Source organism: Enhydra lutris, unplaced genomic scaffold, assembly GCF_002288905.1.
Source record: "Enhydra lutris kenyoni isolate GAN:26980312 unplaced genomic scaffold, ASM228890v2 scaffoldscaffold12, whole genome shotgun sequence".
In the NCBI taxonomy this organism is placed as follows: Eukaryota; Metazoa; Chordata; class Mammalia; order Carnivora; family Mustelidae; genus Enhydra; species Enhydra lutris.
In genome coordinates this window covers 45,948,352-45,959,121 of record NW_019154096.1, presented here as the reverse complement: position 1 = coordinate 45,959,121, position 10,770 = coordinate 45,948,352, and the positions used below count along the sequence as shown (strand labels likewise).

The following is a 10,770-nucleotide window of genomic DNA, read 5'->3' as shown; positions in this document are numbered from 1 at the left end:
TCTCTGTCAAATAAATAAATAAAATCTTTAAAAAAAAAATCTTAAAAACAAAAATAAAAAAATAAAGTGCTTACATGTGCTCTCATTTGATATAAGCCTGCAAGGTAGGATATTCTCATTTTCTTAAAAAAGATTTATTTGTCTGAGAGAGAGGAGAGAGAGCACAGAGGGAGGGAGAGGGAAAAGCAGACTCCCTGCTGAGCAGAGAGCCTGACAGGGGGCTCGATCCCAGGACCCCAAGATCACAACCAGAGCTGAAGGCAGATGCTGAACTGACTGAGTCACCCAGGGACCCTGGATATTCTCATTTTATAAATGAGAATGGACAGCCTCAGAATTTAAGTCCAAAATCACATTTTGCTGCTTACTAGAGGTAAAATGAAAATTTCACAATTACGGTCTCTAAAGCCCAAACTTTTCTCATGAATCTATACTCTTATCATGAAATAATCCCTTATTTCAGGCCCCATGCTTCTAGAAATTTGTGATCTTACTGGTCTTGGGCAGAGCCAGGCATCCATCCATATATATTTTTTTAAGATGTACTTATTTAGGGGCGCCTGGGTGGCAGTGTTGGTTAAGTGTCTGCCTTGGGGCTAAGGTCATGATTCCCAGGGTTGGGCTCCCTGTTTCAGCAGGGGAATCTACCACTCCCTCTCCCTCTGCTCCTGCGCTCTCTTACTCTCTCAAATAAATTAAAAATCTTTAAAAACTTATTTATTTGAGAAAGTGTGTGTGTATGGGGGAGAGGAGGGGCAGGCGAGGGAGAGAAAATCCCAAGGTGATTCCCAGCAGAGTGTGGAGCCTGGGGGGCGGGGGAGTACTTGATCTTAAGACCCTGAGATTATGATCTGAGGCAAAATCAAGAGTCGATGCTTAACCAACTGAGCCACCCAGGTGTCATCCATGCATATTTTTAAAATGCTCTCCAGATGATTCTAATGTGAAGCCAGGTTGCAAACTACTAAGATAATAAAAGTCTTTGAGGGGTGCCTGGGTGGCTCAGTCCATTAAGCGTCTGCCTTCGGCTCGGGTCATGATCTCAGGGTCCTGGGATTGAGCCCCATATTACACTCCCTGCTCAGCGGGGAGTCTGCTTCTCCCTCTGTGCTCTCTTTAAAAAAAAAAAAAGTCTTTGAATGTAATCTTAAGAATCTATGTTGAGATATGTCAAAAAGGTACAAAAGATGAGGGTTACTCAATATTATAGCCATCAATTTAGTAAACACAGAATTTCCAAGGTTCTATTGAGAAGTTAAGTGCCTCAGAAATCCTTGGCTTTTTATTTTTATGGAAATCTCCAAAGAACATAGGAAAGCCAGGTCATCTTTTAGACACAAAAACCCTTCCAAAAGTCATCTATGTAAAACTGAAAGCAGCAGACACTCAAAGGAAAATAAAAAATCTAATTACAATATATCCTGCAACAGAATAGGGTCTCATTTGATTGGAAATGGCAGTGGAATGAGGTCTCCTTTAGGCATTCCTAGTCCTTTGCAATTTGCCAGTATGCTAAATTATAATGAAGGAAAAACCTACTAACTTATCAGACCCCTAGACAACTGGGGAAAATGACAAAAAAAGTCATACATTTGTTCATCAAATACTAACTGATGATCTATTCAGTACCAGGCTCTGTTCTAGGATTTAAGATAAATAATGAGGAAGTTTCTATCTTCTAGGAGCTTATGAGTTACTTACATTAAAAAGGGGGTAGTCAATACAACCTGACCTGAATGCTGACCTCAAACAACGGCTGGATTAATGACTGGGTCATCCCAACTGAATAAAGTAAGTAACATGATTTTTATCAACATGGGTGTCTCAAAATTCTAAGCTCCAGAGGAAACGTCTGTCACTCTAGGAGGAGATGTACTCTTGGGTGATTGGTGTTCTGGGTGTGGCTGACCCAAACAGCTTTTATCTGGGTATAATCTCAGTTAAGGGAAGCTTTTCATTTAACTTCTTACAGTTGGATCTTTACTCAACATAAAGAAATGTATGCTTAACAAGGTGGCAAGTGGTCTCTCGACAATTTCAGTAACCACAAACATCACGCATTAGCCTGTAGCACTGGCAATGCCAGGAATTTAAGACCTGGCTAGGGAGAAATGTAGACTGAGTGTCCAAAACTCATGGTAGAACCCATGAACTAGAATCTGAACAGCAGAGGGCGGTGCAACCGACTTCACAACAAGAGTTTCACAGACAGGAGCCCCCCCCAGAAATGGGCCACTAGCCTCGGTATAAGGCAAAACTTTTTCAGTAAACTCAATGAATCATAAAATATGGTAACTGTTCAGCGTTGGACTCATGTGGCTGTTTTCCATAACCTCTACTCTAATCTGACCGTTAAAGCTCCCTTGTGAATAGGTTTGACCTTACAGTTTGGGGGTGGGGATGGGACGGGAGGGGGTAAGGAGGAATGAAATCAGACTCTCGGGCTTCCCAAAAGAATGCTTACCCTTGGTTTTTGGAAAGAGTCTTAAAACTGCAGGGGATCACTCCCCTAAAAGATAAGCCCGGTCGTTCTTGCCAGTGACAGCGCTGACAAACACGTTACAACATAGTTTTGGGGGAGGGGAGGAGTGTAGGAAACCGAAAAAGAAACTAATTCTGTGGACTAACCCAAGCCCCTCTCACTTCAAAAGAGCGTTCCAACAAAACTAGTCGCCACTCCCTAAGTTTCGCTTTAAGTCGAAGCACCCATGCCACCCGCTCCATCCTACCCCAGCACCAACTCCAAACTTTCCGCCCCTCACACCGCCCCCCAGGCGTGGAACTCCTCCCGGCACGCCGGGCTCCGCTTACGGAGAGGCTCGAGGCCGGGCTCGGGCAGGGCCAGAGTAAGAGCGAGGACCCGCGGCTCACGTTCTTCCCCAAAGCTGACCGTACCTGTCCAGCATCTGCTGTAGAGCTTGGTCCGGCATCTTCCGCGGAGCCGGCGCACTCGGCCCTCCCCAGTGGACCTGGTCAGGGCCCGGCCCAGGGACAATAGCACTGAGAGGCGGCGGAGTAGGCCTCAGTCCTTCGACAGCCGCGAACCCGCCGCCCAGCCTCCTGGGGTGGCTCCGCGAGCCCAGAGGCGGCGGTGCGCGTCCTGCGGGCGTCCGGAGGAGGCGGTGGAGAGCGAGGAGGAGGAGTCTGGGGAGGGGAGGCGGCGAAAGCGGCCCGGGTTCCTGCCCGTCGGCCCGGGGTTCCGGTCCATGGACCGCGGGCGCCGAGTTGCTGCCGCCGGAGGAGCTACCTCTGTGAGGTAAGAGTCACCGCCTCCGTGCGCGCCGGGGTCACGACGCAAGGCGGCCCAGAGCAGCCTGGGAGATGTAGTCCTCGGACAGTCCCCGCTAGAGGCTGCATAGCCCGTCCTGACCACCGCCGCCGCGCCAGCCGCCGCCCGGCCGGCGCCCTCCCGTTTCCTTCCTCCAGGGGGAAATATGTCCTTCGGGCCGCTTTCCAGGAAGCTGCAGGATGTGCCGCTCCACTGTCAGTAGCAACAAGGTCAGCCCTTCCTGCCTGTTTCTTTTCTCAGTTTTTGCCCTCAGGTGGGACCGAGCCAGGTGAGGGAAAGGAGCTGAAGGGCCATTTCTCATCAGGGTCCCCAACCCCGGTCGTGGTGTCGGGGCGGGCCGTGGCGGGGGTGGAGGTGGCAGAAGCGTCTTCAGAAGCCCTCGAGCTGGGGCCAGCCTCTGCCGCGTCTGAGCTCATTTTGGAGAGTTACACAACCCACGCAAGGGGTCGGATGCACTGGTGCGGGAGGTTATTCCTACAGGGTCGGGGAGGGTGGGGGAGGCTGCCTTAGACCAGATGGTTCCCACCGGAGCTTCTGAGTGTGTGTTTTGGGGGAGTGGCGGGGGAGAAAAGATTATTCTCTCCCTCTGTAGGAGCCTTCTAAAATGTGCCTGGTCTTTCAAGGGCTCGTCGACAGTCTCCAAATGGAACATGTTCGTGAATAAACAGCTCTTGCTTACTCAGCTGTGGGTTGTCAGGGGTGTTTGTTTCTCTCTCTGCTGCTGAACCTGTTAACCATTTCCAGTCGCTTTGACACCTCCAAGCAGGTGGATGTGTGTGGAGGAGGGGGGCTGGAGGGGAATCAAAAGGGAAAAATCATCGATCACTCTTTGGGTTATTCTTTGACGCTCTAGGGACAGCTTTGGCGGGAGGAAAGAGCTGTTGGCTAAAACGAATGCGTCTTTTGGACGACCTGTGGCATTCTCCAGTGCTGTAATTGGTAGGACGTCTGGTAGTTTTCCCTTGATTATGCCTCATTTCTGCTGCAAGGTGTTTGATTTTTGTTTAAAATTAAAATTAAAATGTGTCTTTTTGCTCTTTTTTTAATGTGGAATTTTACAATCACTTCCTAATTCTCTGTTTAAAGTTTGCTTCCTGAATATATTTGAACTAGAGTGTACATTGCCAGAAAAAAAAAAAAAAAAAGTGAACAGAAGTTTATTTGGGCTCCAATTTCTGCAAGATGCTTTTATGAAAGCCTTTGGGAATTTACATGACTAATTATAAGTAACAATTCACCTTTTTTCTCACGAAATGTAAAACAGGCCCCCGCTAGTGGAGGGAAATAAGAATTTAGTTTACTCAGGGTGTTTGATATTTTAAATTCCTATTTATTGCTCCTCCTACTGGGTAAGCCTTCCCTTACTGTGTATTTATCTCTTAAGTAGTTGTCCACTAAGGAGATGAATATATACATCCTGCTCAAAAAATATAATTTGATCCCAGCATATTGATTAAGTAGGCTAGTGCACACTTCATCTAGTTTTATGATTTATACTAAAAGTTCTCACCTCATTTTATAATTCCTGTTTGAACCCCAAATTGGAAAGTAATATGCAGTTTTGTTGATAGAGAAGCTGTGTACAGATAACCTTATTTAAAAAAAAAAGGATTTTATATTAGATTTTCATGAAAAGTCTGTTTCCAGGCTTTGTCAAAAATCTTTTGAAATTAAAAAAAAATATTCATCATAACAGTGATTAGCACCTGATCTCGCAATTCCACTCCTTGTTTTTTACCCAAGAGAAATAAAATATGTCTAGACAAAACTTGTATACAAATGTTCATAACAGCATTATCCCTAATAGCCCAAATGTGGAAACAACCTAAATATCCATCAACTAATGAAAGGATAAATCAGATGTGGTACATCTATACAATAGAATATTATTAGATAACAGGGAATGAAGTTCTGATACATGCAGCAACATTGGTAAGTCTTGAAAATATGCTAAGTGAGAGAAGCCAGTCATAAAAACCACATATTTGTTGTATGATTCCATTTATATTAAATATTAAGAAAAAATTCATAGGAACAAAGTAGATTAGTAATTGCCTAGGGGTGGAGGGGTAAGAGAGATAAGGGGAGAGATTGCTAATGAGTACAAGGTTTTTTTTCCGGGGTGAAGAAAATGTTCCAGAATTAGAGCGGTAATAGTTATACAATGTTGTGCATTATATCGCAATTAAAAAAATGGTGTAAAACCAAATTAGATTCTAGTGGTGGCACAGCTCTTTAAATATACTAAAAAAATTGAATTGTACACTTAGTATGGGTGAATTTTATGGGATGCAAATTATATCTCAATAAAGCTGGTAAAAGAGTAATTAATTAGCTCCATATAAAATGTTCATAAGGACATCCAAAGAGAAATGGATAAATATATAACTCATAATTCTTTATTATCAAACTTTAATTTTTAAATATTTTAATTAGTATGGGCAAAAATCATGACTGATAAAACTCATGAATTAAATTAAATCCTTGCATTTAAAATGGGTGACACATATAGCCTGAATTTTAATATTATCTGTCGACTTTATTGTCCTCAGCTCTTGCATTTAAAAATAAAACTCAGGGGGCACCTGGGTGGCTCATTCCATTAAGCTACTGCCTTCACCTCAGGTCATGATCCCAGGGTCCTCGAATTGAGCACCTGCATCGGTCTCCCTGCTCATTGGGAGCCTGCTTCTCCCTCTCCCTCTGCTGTTCCTCCTGCTTGTGCTCTCTTTTTTTGTCAAATAAATAAATAAAACCTTTTTAAAAAAATAATAAAAATAAAAATAAGACACAGAGCAGTGTGTGGTCCAGCTGATTGAGCATCCAGCTCTTGGTTTAGACTCAGGTGGTGATCTCAGGGTTTTGAGATCAACTCCTGTATCAGGCTTGGAGCTCAGCATGGAGTCGGCTTGGCTTGTGACTCTCTCCCCTTTCCCTCTGCCCCTCTCCCCTGCACATGTACTCTCTCTCAAATAAATAAGATAATTGGAATTATAATAAATCAGATAATTGGAATTATAATTTACTTTCTGATCTTCAAAGAAACAAAGTCTTAATTACTTAGATCTTAGTCTTACCAAAGGGGGAAATAATTTGAAATGTACTGCATTTTACATAGGGTTAAAGGTTTGTCATGAATGATATTCATTCGGCCAAGAGAGCTATGGAATCCTGGAGATTTGTGAAATATATTAATAATTTCGTAATGGATTTAGAAATCCCTGAGTACAGAACCACTCTAATATGTCAGGAAATTTAAAATAGTATCTTACTTTAATATTCTTCCATCATGCTTGTTTTGAACTGTCTGCCAAAACGACCCCTAGAAGTATTTCATAGTATAAAATGAACAGGTGCCCTACGAAGAGAATTGTCGTTTGCTAAACTTGTTGATAACTGCAGGCTGACACATTCCAGGTTGCAGATAGTTCTTCATTAATTGATTCCACAAATGTTTACAGCGGACTTATGACGTGCCTGGGTACTCCAGTAGCAAATTAAACTACTGTTTAAGAACATACAAACTCCCTAACAGTGGTTATATTAAAAAAACAAAAAAACAAAAAAAAATAACAGGGGTACCTGGGTGGTTCAGTTGGTTAGGTGTCTCGCTCTTGATTGTAGCTCAGGTCATGATCTCAGATTTGTGGGATCAAGCCCCACATCAGGTTTTATACTCAGTGGGGAGTCTGCCTGAGGATTTTCTCTCTTCCTCTTCCACTGCCCCTCCCCCTCCTTCTGGGCTCATGCACTCTAAAAGATAAATAAATCGTCAAAAAAATAAAACAAGGTAATTACATATGAAATATTACATAATACAGCATATGAAGTACCAAATGAATGGCATGGAAATACAAAGTGATTTAGAAGTTTAGAGGCATTTGTTAGGGGCTGATGTTTTAAAGAGAACTTTGTGAAACAAAGGAAATATAGGAGGTAGGAGGAATTGTAAGTGAATAGGTGAATTGTAAGTGTATATAGGTGAGGACGTGGAGAAAGATCTTGGGTCAGGATAAGGATGAAAAGATGTACAGAGAAGAGTTAACCTGTTACTAGAACTATAGGTCTTTGTTGAGTAAGAGTGAAAAATACATTTGGTTGGTTAAATAAGGAATAGTTTAAAAGGCCTTGAATCTATTCCTTCAACAAATATTTATTGAACAGGCAGTATTTATGCAACAGGCACTAAGCTAACAATAATGAGCAAAAACAAGTATATTACCTACCTTTTTATAGTTTATAATGAGAGATTATCACATACATTTTTTTAAATTTGTAAATGTAGTCCATAGTGTTATGAGAGATTATAACTAGGGATTCGACCTAGAGAGGGAAGTCAGGAAAGTTTCAGGAAGTGTCCATTATGCTGAAGCCTGAAGAAGAGCAAGAGTTAACTAGGCAAGGGGAGCAGGAATGAGCATTCTAGACCGAAGAATAGCATGTGCAAATATCCCATGAAGGAAAGCCCTGTGATGAATAGGGGAGACTGAAACAAAAAGGGAACTTGCAGCAAGACTGGACCAAAAAAGGTCAATCAAGTGACAGACAATGAAGAACTTTGTAGGCCAGTTTAAGGAATTTTGCCCTTATCCTAGAATCCTGCTGTGAGAAGTAGTTTAGACATAGGAAATACACTCCATTCTCTAGGAAATGGGAAGTTAACTTGTGGTTCCTAAACCTGGTGTGAGTCAGAGACTCACCCTGGAAATTCTGATGTGTGTGCCTTGTCATTGTGCCCAATTAGCTGTTTGGTTTTTTTTTTTTTTTTTTTTTTAAACAAGTTCTGTAAGTGATTATTAGACCAGTTGTATCTCTGCAGAAATACTGCAGTAGTCAAGAGCTTGGGTTTGAGTCTTAGTATTGCCACTCAGAAGCTCAGCAGCTTTGGGCAGGTTATTGAATCAATTTAAGCCAAGTTTCCTCATCTTCAGGGAAAGAACTATAGAGTTTACCTCATTGGATTACTGGGAGGATTAAATTAGAAAATTCATTTAAATTGTTCAGTATAGTCCTGGACACATGGTTTAGAGCTCCATTAGTGTTAGCTTCTAATTATTACTCAAAGTTCTTGAATAAAGGTGAGAGTGATTTAGAGGGGTTAACTCTGAAGTGGTATGCAGGATGGATTAGAAATAAAGATAAGTTAGATCTCAGTAACTTGGCCATGATCTGTAACTATTTTCAAGTTTGCTTAAACACAGCTATTAATGCTTGAAGATCCTTAGATAGGCTAAGTAGTTCTTAAGTAGATAGGCTTCTCATCTCTAAAGAACTTTTATGGGGAGAGTTTGGTCTCCAGAGTACATTTTACTGGCTTAGGATCTGTAGGATTACTTTGAATTGACTTTGCTTAATTCTGGACAGAGGCTTCACTGGCCTTATAGAGGACAGTCTAAGACCTGTCTGTCTTTATTTGCTACTTAGAGAATAGACCTAACAGCTTATATCCACTCTAATGCAGTAGATATTTACAGAGGGTAAGTAATTTTACATACTTAAAAAAAAAAGGTGGGGGGTTCCTGGGTAGCTCAGTTGTTAAGGAGCTGCCTTCGGCTCAGGTCATATCCTGGGGGAGAGCCCTGCATGGGGCTCCCTGCTTGGCGGGAAGCCTGCTTCTCCCTCTCTCACACTCCTGCTTGTGTTGCCTCTCTCGCCTGTGTCTCTCTCTTTCAAATAAATAAGTAAAATCTTTTAAAAATATATTAACAATTTTATATATTATCATTATCCAGTAACTTGCCTTCTCCTCCTCCTCTTAAATATGGTAGAAGACCCATTCTGTTTCATTATCCTTGCTTAAATTCCTTTCTCTGGGTTACGTGTCCCTGGATATGCAATGGTATGTCAAAGGTAGGCAAAAATCAGAAGACAACATGTCACATTATTTCCTCTTGTATCTTGTTCCTGGAGCATCAGTTTATTAGAAAATGTACATATAAGGAATTTTTTTTTCCTTTTCAAATAAACATGAATATCATAGAGTAGCAGTTCTCAGAATGTGGTCTAGCAGACCCCTAGGGCTCCTTGAGAACATTTCTAGGAGTATGTCAGGTCAAGATTATTTTCACAAAACTAAAATGCCCTTTTCACTACATTGGCATTTACATTGATGGCACAAGCAGTGATGGATGAAACTTCTAGTACCTTTGCACTATTAAAGGCATTGGCACTAAACTGTACTAATGTTATATACTTTTCACCACCATGCATATGCAGTAAAAGCAAAGCAGAGGTTCACTTAAGAATGTTCTTGATTTGGGTGCCTGGGTGGCTCAATTGTTAAGCATCCAACTCTTGATTTTTGGCTCAGGTCATGATCTCAGGATTGTGAGATCAAGCCCCATGTTGGGCTCCACGCTGGGTATGGAGCATGCTTACTTTCTCTGCCCCCTCCACCCCTTGAACATGCTGTGCTCTTTTTTTCTCAAAAAAAAAAAAAAAAGAAAGAAAGAAAGAAAGATTGTTCTTGAGTAAGCAGTAAAAAAATACTTCATTAAATCTTGACCCTTACATACACACATTTTTAATGCTTAGTGTGGTGAAATGGGAAACGTGTACACATTTGCATCCAAATATGACAGTTGTCTCAGAGAAACACACACACATGATTTAGGTGCAAACAACTGGCTGCTCATGGCACACTACTTTTACCTGAAAGATTGCCAAAAAATTTAAATTTTTGTGCTGTAAAGGATACTGTTGAGAAAGTGAAAGGACATCCCACAGAGTGGGAAAAAATTTTTGGAAATCATGTGTCTGAAAGGGGATTTGTATCTAGAATATATGAAGATTTATTACAACTCTATAGTAGGAAGGCAATTAACCCAATTAAAAAATGGGCAAAGGATCTGAATAGACATTTCTCCAATGATACACAAATGGCCAGTAAGTACATGAAGAGATACTCACCAACATTAACTATCAGGGAGATGCAAATCAAAAAAGGACAAATGTTAGTAAGAATGTGAAGAAATTGGAACTCTAGTACACTGCTGTTGGGAAGATAAAATGGTGCGGCCACTTTGGAAAACAGGTAGCTCCTCAGGAGGTAAAACATAAAGTTTCCAAATGACCTAGCAGTTCTACCTCCAGGTCTATACCCAAGAGAAATGAAAACATATCTACATAAAAACTGTAGATGAATAGTCATAGAAGCATTATTCATAATAGACAAAAAGTGGAGCAACCCAATGTCCATCAAATGATGAATGGAGAGATGAAATATGGTATGTCCATGCAATGGAATATTGTTCAACAACAAAAAAGAATGAAGTACTGATATATGCTACAACATGGATGAACCTTGAAAGAATTGCACTTAAGTGAAATAATTGCAAAGAGCACATGTTCTAGGATTCCATTTCATGAAATATTAAGAATAGGTAAGTGTGGGGCACTTGGGTGGCTTGGTGGGTTAAAGCCTCTGCCTTCAGCTCGGGTCATGATCCTAGGGTCCTGGGATTGAGCCCTGCATCAGGCTC

The 10,770-nt window shown here is 41.5% G+C and overlaps 1 protein-coding gene across 1 annotated transcript in view; it reads right to left on the bottom strand.

The window, feature by feature from the left end:
* LOC111145015 (membrane associated ring-CH-type finger 5) overlaps positions 1 to 10,770 on the bottom strand; it is a 61,523-nt gene that overhangs the window by 47,866 nt on the left and 2,887 nt on the right. Inside the window, exons 3-4 of the mRNA XM_022499639.1 lie at positions 3,361 to 3,695; positions 2,896 to 3,249 (exon numbers count right to left, since the gene is read on the bottom strand). Coding sequence (XP_022355347.1) covers positions 2,896 to 3,249; positions 3,361 to 3,695 — 689 coding nt within the window. The remainder of the gene's footprint in view (positions 1 to 2,895; positions 3,250 to 3,360; positions 3,696 to 10,770) is intronic.